Source organism: Anopheles merus, chromosome 2R (genome assembly GCF_017562075.2).
Source record: "Anopheles merus strain MAF chromosome 2R, AmerM5.1, whole genome shotgun sequence".
Taxonomy (NCBI): Eukaryota; Metazoa; Arthropoda; class Insecta; order Diptera; family Culicidae; genus Anopheles; species Anopheles merus.
Genome location: NC_054082.1, coordinates 20,808,436 through 20,829,700, shown reverse-complemented (window position 1 = coordinate 20,829,700; position 21,265 = coordinate 20,808,436). Strand labels below are relative to the sequence as shown.

At 45.5% G+C, this 21,265-nt stretch overlaps 2 protein-coding genes across 4 annotated transcripts in view; both read left to right on the top strand.

The window, feature by feature from the left end:
- LOC121587696 (ankyrin-3-like) overlaps positions 1-2,494 on the top strand; it is a 40,038-nt gene extending 37,544 nt beyond the window's left edge. For 2 of the 3 annotated variants that reach the window (XM_041904729.1, XM_041904730.1), the window contains exons 10-12: positions 97-114; positions 256-641; positions 784-1,995. In XM_041904729.1, the coding sequence (XP_041760663.1) occupies positions 97-114; positions 256-641; positions 784-1,097 (718 nt within the window). In that variant the 3' untranslated portion in view covers positions 1,098-1,995. Of the gene's footprint in view, positions 1-96; positions 115-255; positions 642-783; positions 1,996-2,360 lie in introns of those variants that run through there. The other variant, XM_041904728.1, reaches the window with a different exon arrangement.
- A 34-nt stretch (positions 2,495-2,528) lies between these two features.
- Positions 2,529-21,265, top strand: part of LOC121587695 (serine-rich adhesin for platelets-like) — an 84,024-nt gene continuing 65,287 nt past the window's right edge. Inside the window, exons 1-8 of the mRNA XM_041904727.1 lie at positions 2,529-2,611; positions 4,306-4,442; positions 4,856-5,060; positions 6,730-6,756; positions 11,286-11,445; positions 11,538-12,442; positions 13,761-16,151; positions 16,229-16,366. Of these exons, the coding sequence (XP_041760661.1) occupies positions 4,973-5,060; positions 6,730-6,756; positions 11,286-11,445; positions 11,538-12,442; positions 13,761-16,151; positions 16,229-16,366 (3,709 nt within the window). The 5' untranslated portion in view covers positions 2,529-2,611; positions 4,306-4,442; positions 4,856-4,972. The remainder of the gene's footprint in view (positions 2,612-4,305; positions 4,443-4,855; positions 5,061-6,729; positions 6,757-11,285; positions 11,446-11,537; positions 12,443-13,760; positions 16,152-16,228; positions 16,367-21,265) is intronic.

The following is a 21,265-nucleotide window of genomic DNA, read 5'->3' as shown; positions in this document are numbered from 1 at the left end:
AACCTCTAACCCATGTTGCATCTACTTTCCTGCTTGCTTTAATCTAACACTCGCACGACGGGGTGGTGGAATGGACGCAATCAATGGGCATTACAGAAAGCTTCACTGGAAGAAGTAAGTTTCGTTGCCGCTCGAATGTCGTTCGACTTTTCGTCGAGTATTTGTTTCATCGTTCAATTTTCGGTTCCGTTCCGTACGCACCAATGTTTGTTCGATTGGCTAATAATGCGCTCGGTTTGCTTTCTGTTCCGCTAGCTTCTTGGTTTCCTTCCTGGTCGATGCGCGCGGCGGTGCCATGCGGGGCTGCCGCCACAGTGGCGTGCGCATCATCGTACCGGCCCGGTCGGCCGCACAGCCCACGCGCATCACGTGCCGCTACGTGAAGCCGCAGCGCACCATGCATCCGCCGCCGCTGATGGAGGGCGAGGCGCTGGCGAGCCGCGTGCTCGAGCTCGGCCCGGTCGGGGCCAAATTCTTGGGCCCGGTCATCATGGAGGTGCCCCACTTCGCCTCGCTGCGCGGCAAGGAGCGCGAAATTGTTATCCTGCGCTCCGACAATGGGGAGACTTGGCGCGAGCACAACATCGACATGTCGGACGAGATCATCCACGATGTGCTGAACGAATGCTTCGAACCCGAAGGTAAGAGGCGGTGATAGAGGGAAAAGGGAGACGGGGGAATCAATGCTAGAGAGGAGGGGGTAGGGCAGGCAGCTGGTACATTACACCCTCGACAAGCGCTCTAATGCACGTGTGCGTTGTGGTTTTGCCCTTGTGCTTACAGAGCTGGCCCAGCTGGACGAGCTCGGCGGTGGACGCATCTGTCGCTTCGTGACGTACGACTTCCCGCAGTACTTCGCGGTGATTTCGCGCATCCGCCAGGAGGTGCACGCGATCGGACCGGAGGGCGGCATGGTGTCGAGCACGGTGGTGCCGCAGGTGCAGGCCGTCTTCCCGCAGGGCGCGCTGACGAAGAAGATCAAAGTTGGGCTACAGGTAAATCTGTTCAAACCCCGCAAAGGGGTGGCGCCGGAAAAGTTGCGAAAGATAAGCGTCAACCACGTGCCGAAGAAGAAACGTTTCTCATTGATCTGGTAAGGTGCGATCGGTTGCACCCGGCCACGCACGATCCGCGAGCTCGCTTGCTCCTTCGTGCTTACATGCGACGAAAATGGCGACAAATGTTTTACAACATATGATACATGATACTCTAAGCGCCCAGGTGCAAAATGTGGCAGCCCCGGGAAATGTCCGCGATTGCTTCCATTTCGTTTTCTTTCTTTCTTTTTTGTCTACGCTGTTTTTCACCTCACTTCGAAACAGTTTGCTCAAACGCGACTTTTTCTTCTGTTCACCAATGCTAGTCAACGCGCGTCACCTGTTTATGAAATCAAACCTTAATTGCATGTAACCTTTGTTTATATGTTGAAAACTTGGACTCTTTATTGTGTAGTAGTTGCTTCTTATCGACATTATCGTTTGGTGTAGTTTTTAATGATTAATTAAGCCTTGCAAAACGCATCCATCGGCGAAACGAAATGTCGAACCGGAACATTATGTTATGGTGCTACCGCCATTGGGGTTTTGAGCTGAGGGCTCAGTTTACCATTTAGGTATTGAGTAATTTACAATCCGTATTCGCTGTTACGTGGCGCTGAGCATTAATTATGAACACTGCTGTGCACCAACTACTCTGATAGTAAACGGACGGTCATTCCTAACAAGGTTCACTGGCGCTGGAAGCGATCAAAAAGCAACACAGTATCAAAAATCGAAGTATTTCTCTCACTATTTAAAATAACGTTACAACTAACGAATCAATCGAAAAACTAGCTCAGTTTCTCTACATAAATGTATCACAAACGAATTAACTTGCTTCACAACTTGCTGCTTTTGACACAACTGGTTCTCATTTAGTCGCGCAGGTAATGGAAGTTAGTGTTAAAACATATTCACATGTTTGAATTGTAATGCAACGAAAAACAAAAAAGCCCTGCAAAAAGCAAAATGGTACAATTAGATTCGCTACACTGATACTTGCAACATAATATTTGTTATCCCGACAATATGTAAGCAGACATGCAGACTTACCATACCTATCGATAAAAAAAACTTATTTCCATTTGAAGTAATCAAAGAAATGCATTCTAAAAGTGTCGTGCACGCATAGCGCAACTACGGTCAGATTTGTATGAATCACGCCTTCTACCATAAAAAGAAAAGTTTTGCTTAAATTTGTTGCCAAATTTAAATTAAAACTTTTGCTCGATCTACCTAATTATACACGAAAGTGAACAATCAGCCGATTGGAGATAGCATCCAAAGGAAACATTAACCATGTTTATTATGTTCCATTTACAGAACGAAGGCATAAGAATTTATCGAAAACGAGAAGAATATTTCATTTTAATATTAGAAGATAACCATTTTACCTGGTCTAACATTAATTCACTACAGTGGGTAAGCAAGCTACTGTACACACATTGAAGTATTCGAAGTGCTGCCAAAGGTGATTGTTAAACTGAGATTCGTGCACCGTGCATCTCACGCTGGACACAAACGAAACGAAAGATCTCTCAAGGGAACGCTTCTAATGAAGATGGCCGTAAAAGGTAGTACAGTTTGATTATTTTTTTTTACAATTTATTACTTAACTGATGACTAAATAATGCAAACACTGAAAGGGAGAGCGAGAGAGCGATGGAAGAGTTGCTTCGGACGAACGGCAAAAGGGTAGTAAGAAAGGGAGGTAAACCAAACATAATTCGTGTGGAAATGAAACGTAACGCTAACGCATTTAAACTTTTACGATAACTCTTGCAATACGATCCAATACGATGTACTGTCGAACTGTTTGTTGAAAACACTAAACAACAAGGAAAAATCTAAACCGCAGATTAGCGATGTCTGGCAATGAAAGGTACTGCGACTGCGATGTAGCGCTCCATACATAACCCATAACCGAAAACAGTAGTATTTGACACAATACACCCACACACGATTTGAGTGCCCAATAAATTTAGTTCATGTGATGAAAACTCAAATACCAAACGTCCCGTTTGGTGCATTGCAAATTAAATTGTTTCATTTCTTGCTTGTGTTATGTGTTTTATCGGTGTCACCAAACGATCGGAAAAGCTCGCGAACGATGATGGTACACGCGGCTAGAGGTGTAATGTAAAGCATAAATATCTAACACAAACCTTAGAGGCAGGGTGGCAAACGCAACATCGACCAATTTCTTTGAAAGTTTTGAAGGACCATATTTTGTTGTTGTTCGTTTGATTTCCTGTTTGTTTTTGTTATTTTGTGTTATTGGTTCCGTTATTTTTTTTTATCACTCATAACTGTGCGATAATATGACTTTGGCTCAGTACAGAGAGGCAGACAAAAAAAAGGAGAAGAAAAAAAAGCTAAACAAAGTAATAATGCTCAATATGGCACAAACCACATCACGCAAGAAGTAAGAGTGAAATGAAAGAAATTGTCCAAATTTAATGTCCGTGGGTTCGTGTAAATTCGAATCACCACTGTTTTGTAGTAGTAAGGCAAACAGATTAGCAAACTCTGTCACAAGCAATGTACTAAATTTATTGGGCATCCTCGACATGCTCATCAGTCGCTCGTGCGCAAACAACACCGTACACACTTTCGTCCGTATTGCGATGGCAAAGCAGCAAACCTGGAAGGGAGTTGACGAGATTGGAAACAAACAAACAAACCAACAGCTCTGAGACTGATTCAATATTGATCGATGTGTCGTACCCCCGGTACACAATGTAAATCACTGGCAGGAATGTTGCTGTGATGCGACTATGGTTATTGTTATGCTACCGCTTCACTTAGGCTTACAGAGAGGGCCGATGTTTTTTGGCAAGGCGAAACGAACGCAACGCATCGGCAGTTTAGGAAGAGGAAGGATAGAACGAGCAGCGAATGAGTTGTAGATTTATGCGCTGTGCTGTTTTGTTAAAAGCGTAAAAAAGATGTTTTATATTAAGCAGATTTTTGTTAGTGCCATGTGGTATCACGCTGTATGTGCGATGTACGACCGATATTTACCAAGGGTTTTTGTTTATCGTTTGCTTGTTTGTATGTATGATTTTGTACAGCTTTTGTCGCAAGATTGTCTGAGCTACAGCCATTTGCTAACGCACGTGTCTCGAAACGAAACGGACTCGAATTTAGACCACAAACAACAACACCAGAAACAAACGACCAAAACCAAAACACAGCATTTGCGCCTTGCTTCTATTGTTTGTATGTGCTTCAAGACGGGTTTTTATTTTATTTTCAACGTATCGAGGTTTTGTGCTGTGCGCCCGTCACCCATGCACAGCATCACAGAGAACGTTTCCGTCGGATTTGGTGGCTTCCGGATGGTTTTTTATCCTTTTTGGTTAACATTGTTATGTGAAGTGGACCCTGGACTGAGAAGTAGAGGTAAGATACAGGAATGGGTTTTGATCGCTGCGCGCGGCTGCTGCTGCCCACCCCTCAGGTTAGTTACGGCGTGACTCTAGTGTGATAAAGCATGTTCGGATGAAAATTACTTTCAGAGTGTTAGAGAGCGAGAGAGACGATGCAAGAGCCCCACACACTGCGCTCGGTTGGCTTGTGTAGTAGTACACTAGTATAATCCTATCTTAATTCTATCAAAATTTCTATCTTTCTTTGGTAACGATGAGATACAACTAGCCCTAACCAGCTAGTAGGTAGTAGGTCGTTTAATGCTATCTGATCCTCCTACTTAATCACTTCCAGCGTCCACTTCACGTCCACGGTTGCACAAGTGAATTGCATTGGTTCTAATTCCATAACCTTCTGTTCTATGCTCCCGACACCACCATCGGCAGGCTCAACCGATCGATCCGGACCTGACGGCGAAGCTGCTGGGCCGCGGGGTGGCCGTCTCGCCGGTCGTAACGGTGGAACCGAGGCGCCGTAAATTCCACAAGGCAATCACGCTGAGTATGCCGGCACCGCGGGCCCACAGCCAGGGGATGATCAATCAATACTCTGGCAGCGCGCCCACCCTCCGACTGTTGTGCTCCATCACCGGTATGTACGCCTGTTGCTTGCTCTAGCGACAGATTTTGCTACCGTATCTCACTCTCTCTATATTATTAGCAAACAATTTACTCTACCGACTACCGATACCTTGATTAACGAATTTGTCATATACATACATAGATATATAGAGATATCTGTAGTTTTTCATTCGTTTCCCATGTTTTGACCGTATCAGCAGCGCGCATCATTCTTCCCGTTGTTGATATATTTCTATCAAAATCGATAACACGCAACTATACCAAGCTCGCCATAATGCCGATGCTGTCATGCGCTAGCTGACAATTATGGGCGGCAAGCTCTGCTCATTCAAAGCCATGCTGTCATGTCCTCATGCTCCTCGATAACTGCCACACCAAAGCCATCTCCAAGAGTCAAGCATGATACGGTACTGGTAGCACAGCAAAAGGGGAGAAGTCCTTGTCTGATGTATCGTTTTCCGTTATTGATCCGTTGCGTGATGGTCCGGACGGAAGAAAGAGTAGTTTTATTTTGTTTCCTATAACTTTTCTTTTCATTGTACCATCGTTTAGTCCTGTGGACATTGTTCTGCATTTTTTCAAATTTAAAAAGCATGAAATACAACAGGTCACACGCTCGTTGTTTGTTCGTTGAAACTCGGTCAGTCCTGTGGCTACAGTTGGGTGTTTTTTTTGTTGTTTTATTGGATGGAAACACGTAACTGAAGAACAGAAGCTTACTCAATGCTTATTCTATATTTGCGTCAAAGAACGACACTTCAAATCATACAATTTAAGCATTTTTCATTAGTTGTGTTGTGTTGCGAGTGGTACTGCCAATTATGATGTCCGTTATGAATTATCATCCGTTCGTCTCGCTAGATCACTGTACGTGTATTTATACTATGTGTGTGTGTGTGTGTGTTTGCGTGTTATATTGACTGCTGATTGATTTATTGGGAACGTGAGGTTGATTGATTTTTTTACATTTTAAGTTCATTCATTATGTATGAAGCTTTAATGTTGTTAGTTTTTTTTCCGTAACAAAATTCATATTTCGTTTAGGGAGAAGAGGGTGTGTGTGTGTGTGTAACTCATAGTTTGAGTTTTAAAAATTGGCTTTTTATCAAAATTACTAGAGCGTTATTTAGTTATGTTTTTTTTCAATTATGTTACTGAGTTTTTGAGTTATGTACCAATGTTTTACTATGTTCCTTTAATTTATACTGTTTTTGTTTACACGTTTTGTCTTTGTTTACTGTCTCATTTAACTGTGTATAGTGATAGGGTTTGATTCATTCAGATGCTATCTGCTGAGTGTCACTGTGTAAATGCATCGCCCTTTCATTGGATAGGCTGTGCTGGTTTTGGTTCGCAAAATTTACACAGGAAACACATCCAACACTGTTATCTCGGCTCACTTTCTTAACCGTTTAGCAGCAACACCAACCCCATTCCATGCAGGAACAGAATCATCCATTCGAAAGCATCTGTTTCGTTTGTTATACGTTTTTGAAAATTATAGTTTTAGTTGGATGGAAAAGAACAGACACTCAAATCATCAGAACCAGTAACCAACCCCAAGCCTTACAAAATATACATACCCCATTACCATAAACTATTGTTCCGATTTCGTACTAATACCTCGACAATATATGCCTGTTACTGCACGCATTCCCATGTTGCGCCCTACCATGAAGGTGTGTTTCGGAAAAGATCTCTGAAAGGTAACTAACAAAAACAAAAAAAAAGAATAAAAAAAACAAAACAAAAAAATACAAGCAAACAGACAAAGAGAAAACAGCATTATTAAAAAAAAGCGAAAACAAAAATCCTGCTCCATGTGGGAATAATAGCAGTTTATTTTTATTCATTTGCTGTCTTAAGCATAACAACGAAAAGAAATGCCAAACAGATGAAAGCTACTAGAACAAGCAAAACAAACACAATAACAACAGCGGTTAGATTCGTTTTCGTTTTTGAGCCGATACCCGTTTTAGCTCACCTTTGGGTCTACTCCATCTTTCTCTACTATTCACACCTTTCACTATGCTATTATCTTCTCCGGTTTTGTTTGTGTTGTTTTCTCAATTTCTATGAATGATTCTTTCTAAAGGGTGCGAATTGCGCTTCTCGTGCCCCTTTACTTATTCGTTTTAGTTACGTATGCTCTTCGATTGTTGCAATCTTGCTCTAGCAATGCGTTTTCGGTTCGAATCCGTTTGGTGTCACTTTTCGTTTGGTCTCAAGTTTGTTCAGTTGTTTCGTCAGTTGTCTTGCCTGTTTTGCCGCTACGCCTAACTTACGCCCCCTCCCGGGAGGGTGCAAATGTATAGTTTGCAAACTACGTTTGAACATTTGTACGTTGAAGGTTTACTTTTCCGAATTTGCGTTGTGGCATTGGGATCGGCGCGAACTGTGCGCCCGAAAGCTATATTCGATCGATACTTGCGCTGATGCAAAGTTCGTACTTTTGTTGTTAGTGTTTTGTTTTGTTGTTTTTAGGTTTTGTTCATTGATTTCACGAGCCAATGTCTGCTAGTTGCTCTACGTATGATGTTTTTTAGTCGTTTTTCTCGGTTTGTTTTTCTTTTCTTCGAGAACAATTCATCTCCTGCGTATTTGTTTATTCCGCTCTGTGTTACCAACACGATCCACCGTGTACACATGGGTTTACTTCTTTTAAGATATGTTTTCAAATCTTACTTAGTTTCGCCCTCGTCCCCATGCTTATTTGCCTTAGACTCGCGCGTTTTCGTTTGCAATATTTGCACTCAGAGTGTACTGAATTGTGGATAAGTTTTCCGATCTCCGATCAGAATATCGCATTCAAATGAACACGGTGCTTTTGGTAGGAGAGAATTAATGCAAGCGGGACATCACTATTTTTATGTGCAACATTCTATAACAATAACTCGTATGACCCACCTACCGAGAGCACACAATGTTTAAACGTGTAGATTTTTCTCACTAATTATTTATTCTTGCACCTAACGATTCTTACGACATGTTGCTACCAATTTTTGTAACTGTTTACAATTTGTTGCTTTAAATAATAAGAGTATAAGAAGATAATAACAACAGGCACACGTACATGTGAGGCGATGTGTGAGTATGTTGTTTCTTACAAGGAGTACAACCCGTGCAAACAGCGAAATCTGGGAAAGTCTTTGCCGCTTTAAACTCTCTCTAAACGAAACCTATCCACTTTTCTGCTCTGCTTATATTGTTTATCTGTGTATTATGGTTGGAACATCTTGTCCAAGACGAGTGAGATGAATAATTTGTGTGTTTGTAGTTTAAAAAAAACGTTTCAGTTTAGACACAATTACAGAGAAAACCTTTTTCTTTGCCTTTGTTGGGAGTTTTTGGCAATTGTCAAACTTCTGTCCCCGCCAAAGTGATCGCGTTTTTTTTTTGACAAAACCCCTTGTTTTCTTCCAATACATCACACCGCCATCAACAGGGAGACAGTTTCATTTGGATAATGCACATCCCTTTGTTTGTCACTTGACTGTATTGGATTAATTTGCAATTTCGATCGCATCCCAGACCCAAACGCATCCCCAAACCCCCCACACGGCCCTTGCATAAATCCCAGATTATCACGATCAATCCACCAAACTGGTTTCCAAGCTGGTGTTTCAGTTGGTTTTTATGTTGTTGGTTTAGTCGCGTAATAATTTCAAAGTAAAACTATCCTGATCTTTCTATCTCTCTCTCTTTATCTATAAACATCTAGGTCTCTGTTTGTTTCTCTTTACGTATCTTGTGATTTAGTTTTACAAAGCATTCTGCTTCCCGAGTTGTGTCCGCCAGTACACCTCACTGATATTTGAAAGCGCGCTACCATCGTTAAACTTTGTGTATTTTGTCTTTTTTTTTTAATTAACTTTGAACCGCTCCAGTTTTGTATGTATTCACATGACGTTTTAAGTTGTCTTTGCGTTTCTTATTCTTGGTTGTTTTGTTATTTTGTGGTTGAGAATCTCCCGTTTTGCCTATAGCAATATGAAAAAGCGTAAAGATAATAATGAGAGTTGAGCCATCCTGCTTGCTCAGAATTACAGAGAGTAAACATGTAAACAAAATGTACACACCAAAAACTAGAAGCAAAAAAGCAAACAAGTGTTAGTTGCCCACCGGAGAACTTTTCTGAAACCGTTGCTAAAAGCCCAGTGGCGAAGTCGTGTGTCGTTGTTCGGCATCTTTCCGACCGGTAGTTACTTAGTTACTTTTTGAAACAAACAAACAAACAAACGTTGAGTAGGGACGACTGTTGATCACCATTGCCATTTATGATCTCGCATCACCACGTCCCATCGCCCTCACCCCCAGTACACGAAGCACCTACACCTGAACAATGTGTTTTGCAACAGTTGCCACTGCGCCGTTAGTGCCTTCCTTCTCATCAGTTTTGTGGTAGATTCGGTACGATCGTTGCAGTTTCGGTTAGTTTGCCATTCATTTTTCACAAACCATATATGTGGGCCATTAAACTCCCATGTACTTCTTGCTTTCCCATCCATTGTAGCCTATCCATTGCGCGTACACTGTTTCGTCGTGTCTGTAGCCCTTGCTCCATCTTCAGCCCATTTCCATCTGAGGCCTTTCCTTCCGTATAATGTTACTGACATCAAGGGCAGCATCACACACAAACAGATCGGAAAGAGGCTTAACGTGCACAACGTGCCGTATCTATCGTTTACCTCATCCCCTATCCATTTGTTGGTACCGTTAGCGTATTATTGCGTAGTGTTGTTGCACAGTTTGGCGAGTGTTGATTGCTATATTTTGTTGTTGTTGATAAATCTCATATGCTTATGAGTGCATAAAAACACTAAAAATCGCAAAGGAGAGATAGATAGACAGAGACAGAGAGTGAACAGAAGAAAAAAAAACACATAAAAAGCAGCCGGTGGATAGTAATGGTTTCGAACAGTTATCTGCTCTCGTATGTATCACATAGAAAGAGCGCTTAGATAAACGAACGTAAAGGAACGAGGAAACGTAAAGGCAAACCATTTTAGTTTAGTACTTGATTCATAATTTAGTTCACGTACCATGTGCCCTCCAGGCTTGTTTTTCGAGCTGCTTCATTTCCTTGCCTTCAATCTACTCTCATCTTTTGCACACGCGCTTCAACACGTTCTTTCATCAACCAGATCCTCCCTTCTGTCACATAAATTTCGCAAAAAAGATTATCATCATCATGCACATCATCATCGATTCCAACGCCAGGGAGGGGTTTTGAATTATCAGTTTTCGGTTTTGGGTTCGCTTCACGCCTGTAATTGATGTCTGTTTCTCATGATGAGCTATTTTTTTTGTCTTCTTTTGTCATTGGTTTTTGGTTTTCGACAACCTGTGTGATATTTCCATTTTATTCAATTATAGTTTCAATAACAAATTAATTTTGATTTCCGATCGGTTCCATTCGAGATCGTGGTTGTCCTAATAATTTTGCGAATTTTTGGTTTTAATTATGTTCCATACGTTTCAATCGTCCCATGTTTGTGTTTTCTCGACGTACAGCAGAGAGTGGCTCGAGTAGATTTCGGGCAGCTGCTCAACTTTGATTCTTTTATTTTTACATTGTGCAATCAGTGGTGTCTCCAAATTTGCTAGAGTTAACGTAGCTTAGAACCACAACTACAAACTACATGGGGTTTGCTGACGCCCATTTTTGTTAGCATAGATCTTCATCACACAATATAGTACACCTTTTGAGTGCGATCAAACCGATTCGGTGGGAAAGTAAAGCTTGCAATACTACTCATGTTTGCATACTGAATGTTTTATAGTTTCATTTTTTCTGTTTCTTACTATTACAAATGCTTGCAATGTGTGTTTATTAGAGGCTACCGGTTTGTGAGCAGAAGTGTTTTGCTAATCGTTTGATACCATTGTCTTGCTTCTCTTTCCATTCTTCTTATCATGTACACTTGCATCCTTACACTTGCATACTTACACTATCTCACTTATAAATATCACACACACACACAACTACACAAACATTTCGAACACACTGAAACATAACCTTGCACACACATACACTTATTGCTATGCACCTAAATTTACTGCACACATTCTGGCCCATTCCTTACTGCCCATTCAATTGCATTTCGACCGGTTCAATTTTGCTGAAACATACAAAATACTACACCTCCCCCCGCCCCCTTCAAACGAAACGAAACAAAACCTTTGCTGATCTCAAACCCCAAACAAACATACACATATTCATCAAACAAACTAGGTGGTACGACCCGGGCCCAATGGGAGGATGTAACTGGATCGACGCCGCTCACGTTCGTGAACGATTGCGTATCGTTCACGACCACCGTATCGGCACGGTTCTGGCTGATGGACTGTCGCAACATAGCCGATGCAACCAAGATGGCAACCGAGCTGTACAAGTAAGCAAACCGAACATTCACACACCGATATGCGTATCATATGCTGACCGGGCACGTGCCCCTTTACCTTTCCGTTCCACTCGCCCGTACAGAGAAGCCATACACGTACCGTTTATGGCCAAGTTTGTCGTGTTCGCCAAGCGTACCGATCCGCTAGAGGCGCGTCTCCGCGTCTTCTGCATGACAGACGATCGTGAGGACAAGACGCTCGAGCACCAGGAACATTTTACCGAGGTGGCCAAGAGCCGCGACGTGGAGGTGCTGGAGGACAAGCCGCAGTACATCGAGCTGGCCGGCAACCTCGTGCCGGTGACCAAGTCGGGCGAGCAGCTCGCCCTCCCGTTCAAGGCGTTCCGCGAGAACCGGCTGCCGTTCGCCGTGCGCGTCAAGGACCAGCACGCGGACATCGTCGGCCGGACGCTGTTTATGCGCGAGCCCAAGATTGCCAAGGGTGAGCCGCCGCAGCAGCCGATCTGCATACTGAACATCGTGCTGCCGGAAACGATCATACCGGAGCAGACGACCACGATAACGGACTCGCACGAAATTATGCTACGCGTCGGGCGGGTGCGTGCCGTCGTACCACCGCGCCAGCTCGTCGACGACCAGAACTATCTAGGCGAGCTGCGCATCGTCGACATTTCCAACCTGCTCGGCGAGGACTGGATCCGGCTCGCGCCAGAAATCGGCGTGAGCGAGACGGACGTGGAGAACATTGTCGCCCAGATACCGGCCAGCACGGCCCAGCAGGCGCAGGCCATGCTGAAGCAGTTCCAGTCGAAACCGAACAATGACTTTAACATACTGGAGAACGGGCTGCGCACCATCCACCGGGACGATATCGTGGAGCGGTGCATACGCAGTGCGACCACCACCGGCACCACCACCACCGTTACGATGCGCAACAAGACCTCCTTCTCGATCGGCAAGCGCAGTGTCGAGGCGGTGGAGTTGCTCTCCGAAACGGATTCCATTGCAAAGATGGCACAAAAAGAAGGTAAGGCAGTGCTGGGTACGGAATTTCGAGATGAGCATATTCTTTATTTTCAGTTAGAGTAGAGTCAGAGTAGTGGAGTAGTAATAGGGATTCAATTGTTTTTGAACTCTTTTATAATGCTCTTAAGTAATGCACAACGTCAATCTTGAAGACGTTGGCACTTACCGTACTTGGCCACTAACTCTAATTGTGGGGAAATAAGTTAAATAAACTTTTGGAGTTCAATTGAATTAGTACCTTAATTGCAAATATTTAAATCTGAGCTCAGATTGTACATTAGAGGATATTCACTATTGTCAATGCAGTTAAAATTCGATCATTTGAACTATTTTTGAGATTCATGAAAAATTGTAATTGCTAGTCTTGAAAATAGTGGTGGAAGCTCGGAATCAGAACTGTCCAATTCTGATTCCGTGTTAGGAATCAATTCCTGAGCCGATCTCGATTCTATTACGAAATCAGAATCGACCCGGAAATCGCAATAAACTTTGAATTCGGAACCAGAATCGGGTCTGGATTCAGAGTTAGTTGTGGAATTGTAATCAGAAGTGAAATCCATCCCGGAATTAGCATGAGGATGGATCGTTTACAAATAAATTTGGAATCTTTGCGGCTATCAATACAATCGAAGCTTCATAGGACCCAAGCGTCTATTCTCATGGAAATGTTAAAACCGACTCTGTTTCCGGAGGTAATTCTGATTTCAGGGCTAGTTCCGGAATCCGAGCCGATTCCGGCGCCAATTATGGAACCGATTTCGATTCTGGAATCAATTCTAGAAACAGATTCCATACTTTTGCCTCCAGAATCGATTCCAGAAATCTTCGGAGCATGCCGAAATCGATTCCGACGAAAACTTCATTTTTGTCATCATTATTTCAAGGGTAAGAAAAAAAGTCGGTTTGGTGGTACAGTCGTCAACTGGAACGACTTTACAACATGCCCATCATGGGTTCAAGCCCCGAATAGACCGTGCCCCCCCATACGTAGGACTGACTATCCTGCTACGGTATGGGGGTACAGGCAGGCCTTAACCGGCAGCGGTTGTTGTGCCAAAAGAAGATGAAGAAAAAGAATTTCAAGGGCGTCTTGGCGACTCACTAAATTGCAATTCATCTCAATAACACTCCAATGTCCCATAAAAACTATTGTTTTAATATTATCGCTCTTTACAATTCAATTAACTTTGACCGAGTCGCTAACCAAGACGGAGAGATAGCAAGTCGAATCACAAAAGAATCAAATCTCGTCGAGTACATTCTTTTCTATTTCAAAAGGAATGCCTTTGATGAACCGTTCCCTTGTGTTCGCCTTACAGATCGCCTCTCGAAACAGGAATCTACGAAGTATTCGGCAGAGGAGAAAACCGTCGAAGAGTCGGAAGAATCGGAGGAGGAGATGGTGAAGAAAACGGTGGCGGAGCGGCGGAAGCAGATCGAGAAGCGCCTGTCAGCGGACCGTTCAATACCGGCCTCGACGCAGAAGCGCGAGATCGTGGAGGAGATCATCACCATCAAGCGGCAGAGCGTTATCGACGATACGCGCGCCAAGCACGAGGAAGAGATACTGCTCCAGAAACCAATCGACAACACGTACAAATCGTCCACCATGCCCGAGCCGGTGGTGAAGCTAAAAACGACCGTCGTCAAGGATGGACCGGGCGTGCGGAAGGACGAGTTCGAACAGGAGCTGCAGGACAAGTTTAAGGTGACGCTGAAGAACGTGGAAGAGTTCGAGCACCGGTCGGAGGTGCTGGAGCAGCTGGCCACGGAAACGACCGTCGCCGCATCGTCGCCGCGCGTGGTCGAGGAGATCAAGAAGAAGGTGGAGGAGCGTGTCCCAGCCGCGCTGGACGAGCCGACGGTGCCAGCGGAGCAGCAGCCGGTCGAAAGTGCCGTGCCGCCGGTGCCGAAAGAGCGTGCACCGGTGCCGGCAAAGCGCACCAGTCTCACCAAGGAACCGGAAGAGTTCCAGGGCGTCGTGGAAGAATCGATCAAGGACGTGAAGCAACGAATCAGCTCGTTCGAGACGAAGTCCAAGACGGAATCGCTCGTGGACAGCAAGCAGTCGTCGGTGGACACGACCAGCGGGCGTGAATCGTGGAGCGACGATCATCGGCAGGCGAGCAAGCGCACAGACTCGGAGCAAATCTCGGAGGACTCCGAGCAGGAACCGTTGCTCCGCAGGGACGAGCATTCCAGCGTCCAGCGCACGGTTGGCGAATCGTCCGTGGTAACGACAACGCAACAGGCGTTCACCACCGTCGAGCAGCTGGAACGGCACGATGTGTTGCATGCCGTCGAGGAGAAGAGGGAAAGTTTGCTGGAAGCTTTCGGTGCTGCCGACGCCGGTCCGGCACAGTCGAAGGAGCCGGACTCGGAACCGTCGTCGCTTTCGGAAGCCACCGGCAGCAGCACCTCCAGGCGGGAGGAAAGCATCTCCCAGCACTTCAAGTCGGAAACGGTCAGCAAGGTGGAGGAAACGGTCACCAAGATGTCCACAACGGTGGAAACGAAAACGGTGGCCGGCCTGCCCGAAGGCCTTGACGCGTTCACCCTCGGCAAGGGCGATGAGACAATCGTGCGCGAAGAGTTTGTGGCGCGCAGTGCCGAGAGCAGCAGCATCGTCGACCGCACGGTGGAGTCGGTGGTGCGCGAGGTGCGCGACCAGGAGCCGGCCGTCGAGAAGCGGGACATGCACCGCGAGGTGAAGGAAACGGCCGACAAGATGGCCGCTCTGAGCAGCGTAGAAACGGTACAGATCGGCGAGGGGACCGCCCCGCAAGTGTCCACCGCCGCGGCGTACACCGTCGAGCGGTTCGAGGGGCTGCAGTCGGAGGTGGTCAGCCAGGATGCGGCCGGTATGGTGGCGGAGCGAACTGGTACGGCCGTGAGCAGCGTCGAAACCGGCGTTAGCCAGGGCGAGGACACGGTCAGCGAGAAGATTGTCGAGCGGGAGGAAGAGGTGCGCCGCCGGGTCGAGGAGAACGTGTCGATCGACAAGCCGGTGGTGCAGGAGACGGTGGCGCGCACGGTTACGCAGGAAGTTACCTCCAAAATTCCGGTGCCGTCGAAGAAAAGCTCACCGGAAGCAAAGGACCAACCGCCCATGCCGGCCGCCCAGCCAGCGGACGGTGAACCGTCGGCGGTCGATCGCATGGAAACCGCAGACCAACCGAAACAGACAATCGAGCAGCAACAGGCAGAGCTGTCGTCCCGGGCGGAGGAGATGATCGAGTCAGTGGTTGAGCATGCGGAGTCGGTCGCTTCCAGGATTCCACGCTTCGGCACGACCAAGCCGGCCGCCCCGAAGCCGGAAGCAGTGGTGGCGGCAAGGTCGCCCGAACCGGACAGCTCCAGCCTGTCGAAGATTCCGGTCCTGAAGGATCGCAAAGTGTCGGAGCAGTTTTCGAGCGATTCGTGCGAAACCGTCATCGTGCAGCGGTCGGTCGAGGAGCTGCAGCCGCACGCGGAACAGGTGACGGCCAGCGAGGCGCTGCCGGACCGGGAGTACGATGAGGAGATCATGTCTGCCACCGCGTACGGCAGCGAGCGCACCGTGACGGAAATCATAACCGAGGACCATCGCGCTGTCACGCCGGACGATTTCATCGACGAGATCATCGACGAGGCGCAGGACAAGGTGCAGCGGCAGCTGCAGTCGGCCGAGGTTACCGTCGGCACGCTCGACCTAAGCCACTCGGAAGAAGGTTTGTGTGTGTGTGGGTTTGTGCATCGATCAGCACTGACTAATTGCAACCGCGCGTGCTTCCAATTTTCTCTCTAGAATCGTTCGACAAGTCCGCCTACCCGATGCAGGAGTACATCTCGAGGCCGGGAGGCGGCAGCGGATTCGATGCTAATGCGACCATCGAAGACGACGACGAAGACGAGGAGGCGGAGCGGGAGCGGGAGAAATGGAAAGGTAGGTGCGATACATGCATGATCCCTGTATCCTTCCATCAACCACCGAGTGGATCACTCACCCACTCTGTCCGCACTGTTCGGTCCGCATTCGCGTAACACGCACACCTACACACGCGCATTCTCCACACTCTTGCTTGTGGGCGTGTGTAAGCGGAAAATTCACAACATCACACTCAAAAAAAATGTAACTCCCACCCGCCCCACGTGTTTGACATTGTTGGTTTCATACTTTTTTTCCAAGACAAAAGAATGCACCACTCTAATGACGGAGCCGCCCGCATTGCTTCCACGGAAGCGATGCAACAATAAGTGCAGCAATACAAACCCCCTCCCCTTACACGACCATGCGATAAACTGTATGGATCTCTTCCCTTCTTGCATCCCTTCTATTGTTGGTTTTGTTTGGTTTTTGCTATGGGTAACACAAAATTAATTTTCTTTCGATGATGCAACAATTAATTTCCATATTCTTTTGTGTTTTTGGTTTGCCCCACTTCCACCTTCCCCCCCTTTCTGCGTCCTATTGCGAACACTGCTTTTGTGTCTTTCTTGGTTTCCAGTTTTCTTAAACTTTCTCGCTGAGCGAGTCGTTATGTTTGGTTTGTTTGTCGTTTTTTTTGTTGTCCCTTCTTCGGACGTACCTTTCGTTTTCGCCCAGTTGCTTACCTTCACTTACCCCGCGAAGTGTGTAAGTTTATGCTTAAAATGGATTGGCTACTCTGACTACTGATATCGATTACGAAACGGTTACTAACTACAGAACAGATCAATGTCAAAACAGAACACCTCCATCATGTCACGATTGAACGTTTCGGTTGCTCACACGATTTCTTCATTTCCCCCTTTCCCTCTGTTTATTGTACAGTTTTCTCGCTTGTTTTCCTTTTTATTTCGATCTCGCTCTCTCGCTCTCTCTCTCTCTATCTCTCCCTTTCTCTTTATCGCTCTTGTAAGTGAAGCAAGTTTATCCAGGTGTTTATCTCACTGTGTTTGTGATAGTTGGTTAAATTCGGCACTGTTACGTTTTGGTTTTACCATTTTGTTAAACTGCAGTAAAATTGTTAGAGTAACTTAAGTATGATTTAAGTTTGACGTTGATTCTATTAGAAACTATTTTTAGAACTCACTTAGATCGGTGTCGAGTTTAGTTCGTTTTTGTTAGTGGATTTAGTGTTATATCAAAACACCCACACGTACACACTCGTCCACAAAAATTTACCTGATACAAGCAAGGAATCGATGTGTTTATTTTTAATTTATTTTGCTCTTTCTTCATTACTAATAACTAATAATAAGTTATGAGAGAGACAAAACAATTATTATCTAAAAACTGGACAGCAAAATTTCCCTGCCATCATTTTCTGTTATGTTCCAGGCGCCTTTGTGCTGTGTTCGCCATTTGTTTTGAAAATATTATAATCACCTACCTACGTCATAGCTGCAAACCACACCCCTCCACCTCTTTTTCATGCATTGTGTGCTCACGAATGTTAGTGCACATGTTAGAAACGTATACCATCATTCCTACTACTACTACCCCTTTGCGTTTGTTTTACACGGCTAAGATTTAAACAGCATAACCTCATCTTCATATCGAAGTTGTTTCTCTCGGCGGCTCTCTCTCTCTCTCTCTCTCTCTCTTTCTCTCATCATCATCATTCTTCATTCACTCATGCACCACCAAAAGTTACATGATCGAGTGTCGGGCGCTGCTGTGAGATTTAACTGTTTGGCGAAGTTCCAGTCGCTCCCGCATTGCTTCCTAGATTATGCGCATTTCCAAAAACGGTGAAAAAAACGATTCAACTATCATACAAATTAGCATTTCATTCCACGGAACCTGCGCTCTGCCTTTCAACCAATCCGTCTCTATCGATACCGCACACATTTGTTACTTTGAGGTCGGTCTGGACATTTTCTTTTCAAATCATATTTCGTTGTCCGCTGTGCTGATGGCAGCTTGAGGTTAAGCTTTCCTTTCTTTTTTCTTTGATTTGTGTGTGTGTGTGTGCGCGCGTTTGGAAGCATTCCTCTGCATCATATGGCTTCTTCGGTTCAGCTACTTCGAGCCCAAACGGTACCACACCACAGTGCCACGAGCTCTCCATTTCAAATCGAGCCAAAGTGTCCTTCTGCGGCTCCTCATCACGCGCGTTGATCATGCAACAACAACACCAAATGGCATCATCCGAATTCTGTTGCTTCCTGCTAGGGCATTCGCGTGTAGTGGGCAATTTCTTTCCTTTCCCAATGTGGCGCGTACCGCTATCCTGGTGGGTGCGCATAATTACAATGACGGTCAGTAAGGAGGACGTTAGTCCACCAGCACCACCACCACCACCAGCTCTAGTCAACTTGCATCGATCGTGCACTTCATGGAAATTTGTAGCAAACAATCGTACAACATGCTGTTCCACCACCTTAGCATACATATTTAAGCACACACAACCACACACAGACACACACTCACATACAAACATACGCAAACACATTACACTGACCATATATAGTACAGCGACTTTAGCCTTTTTGTTGTAGATGTGTGCAGCTTGTTTGATGCAGGCCATAATTCGATGTACGAGTGTGTGTGTGTTTGTATTTTTTCTTTCGCTCTGTCCCAGAAGTTGCGAATAGCAACAGGCTGTGCACAAGCATCTTTGGGAAATCGTTTCATCAACCGATTGGCATACTGAACGTGCAGAACTAAAACAAGGGCTTCACCAAGAAACCCGCAGCTGCTGATAGGTGTTATCGCTCATCGCTAAGCGTAGTTTTTTTTTCTATCATTAGAATCCATGTATCCGAGTGGCCCAAAGTGGCTCATCATCATTCATTTCATCCACACTGTTCTGGAATGCTTAAAGGTTTCTTCGTGCGGCGGGATCATGCACACACACCCCGTTTTCATTACGCATAGAGGCGCTAGCACATTTAAGCCAGCCGCAAGGATAGTGAGCTTTTATTTTCGCTCCATAGTTCCATCTTCCTCCAAAACCCGCCCCCACCCAACGCCCTCTGCTCTAATTTCGCTGTCCCTGCAGAATCGATTTTTTGGACGCGTCCAACGTGTGTCCTTCGGTCGGTGATTGCACAACCGCCTACGCGAGGTGTGTAGGGCTTCACTCGCGGACGCTCAGTATTGATGGGGGTCAAAAGGGGGGACGGGAATGACCAAAGCCACCTTTTCTCAGCGGACTGTCGCACGAAACGGCCAGCCGCCTTTAGAACAGCCGTGGCTGTGGCCACCGTCGAACGGTCTAATCCTCTTACGAAAGCTAGCATGCGGAAGTGTTCCCAGCGTGCTGGGCACGGACATGTCATGGGCAGGCAGGACGGCAGGGAACGTAGCGCAGGGTGACCATAGGCAGCACGGAAACGAGACATCGCGTAAAATAGAATCCCCTTGCGCTGGGAGCGGAGCCCGTAGCACACGTAGCCGTTAGTTGCGTTGGTAGCTTCGATCGAGTAGGAGCTCTTGTGTGGCGTAGGTTCGGTTAGGTGTTAATGCAATAAGAACTCTCAATTCATTGTACGTGCAACAGTGTAGTGATCGCGGGGTAGATCCAATACAGCATTAGTTTTGTGAAAATTACAGCTCCACAGGGGTGATAGCAAAATATTGTGCCAGCTCAAGTGTGTTGCGCATTTCATCGTCCCGCAATCGTTATCCATCGATTCATTGCCAACAGTGCCAACGGTGCAGTACGGTGTAGGTCTTGTAGAAAAGACAGTCAGTGTAACGGTAAGCAACTATTGATACCAACCTCAAATCGTTCCAAAATGGCACCTGCAAGGCAAACAGTACGATCGATAGAGTAGAATGGCAGATCTTGCATAGTTGAACGAGTGATATTGCCAATTGGTTTGTTTTTCGTACGGAATGGGAAACAGCTTAAATAGAGTTTTACAGAGTTTTAGAACTACTAATTTTAGTGCTAAAATCGTTAAGCATGCTGAACCAATAGTTAGCAAGACGATGTGCATAACCGTTGGGCAGTTATGAGCGTAATAGTCGAACAGTCGTGCATCTTTTGTAGTTATCGTTCGACGTACTGTAATCTTAATCTGTACTGTAATTTTAATCGTAACAAAGCAACTATCATGTGTTTAGAGGTCCTTGTTTGGCTTATGATTTTGAAACCAATATCTTATTCGTCCTAAATGGCAATGATGGGCCTGTCTCGTGGTACAGTCGTCAACTCGTAACAACATGCCCGTGAAGGGCTCAAGCCCCAAATTGACCGTACCCCCATACGTAGGACTGACTATCATGCTATGGTTAAATCAAGAAGTCGCTGAAAGCCAATCTCACTAGGGGTATAGGCAGACCTTGACCGACAACGGTTGTTGCGCCATAGAAGAAGAAGAAGAAATGGCAATGATAATTTCCTAACGATAGGGATCTACCCTCGAATACGTAGAGTGCAATTTTATCATGTCAAAATTGTATCATGCTGCAGCCATCCATTTAATGTGCTTTTCGTTCCCTCATTGCGCCGTTTCCGCTTTCTGTGAATGTTCCGTATGGAAGATTCCTATAGTTTTTTTAGCTAACCTGCTACTGACTGGAACTAGAATCCGATTTGTGTGCGAGTAAAGGTCAACATTGAACGGTGGCCAACATTGAGATGTTGAAGTATTTTGTTTCAAACTCTAATTTTTTCTCTTTCGCTCTCTCTCTCTCTTTTTGTGGTGTTTCACTCACTCTTTTTTTTTACTTGACTACTTTCGTTTTGGCTCCTGGTTTGCTTTTCGTTTCCCAATTGGATGTACCGTTTATTGTTTCCATACTTAATTTTGCAATGCTTCAATTCCCCTTGTCACTTTTCAAAAGTAATCCTACGGCAAACAACAATTACAGCGGGCTTGAAACTGTGAGGAACACGAAGAGGTGCTG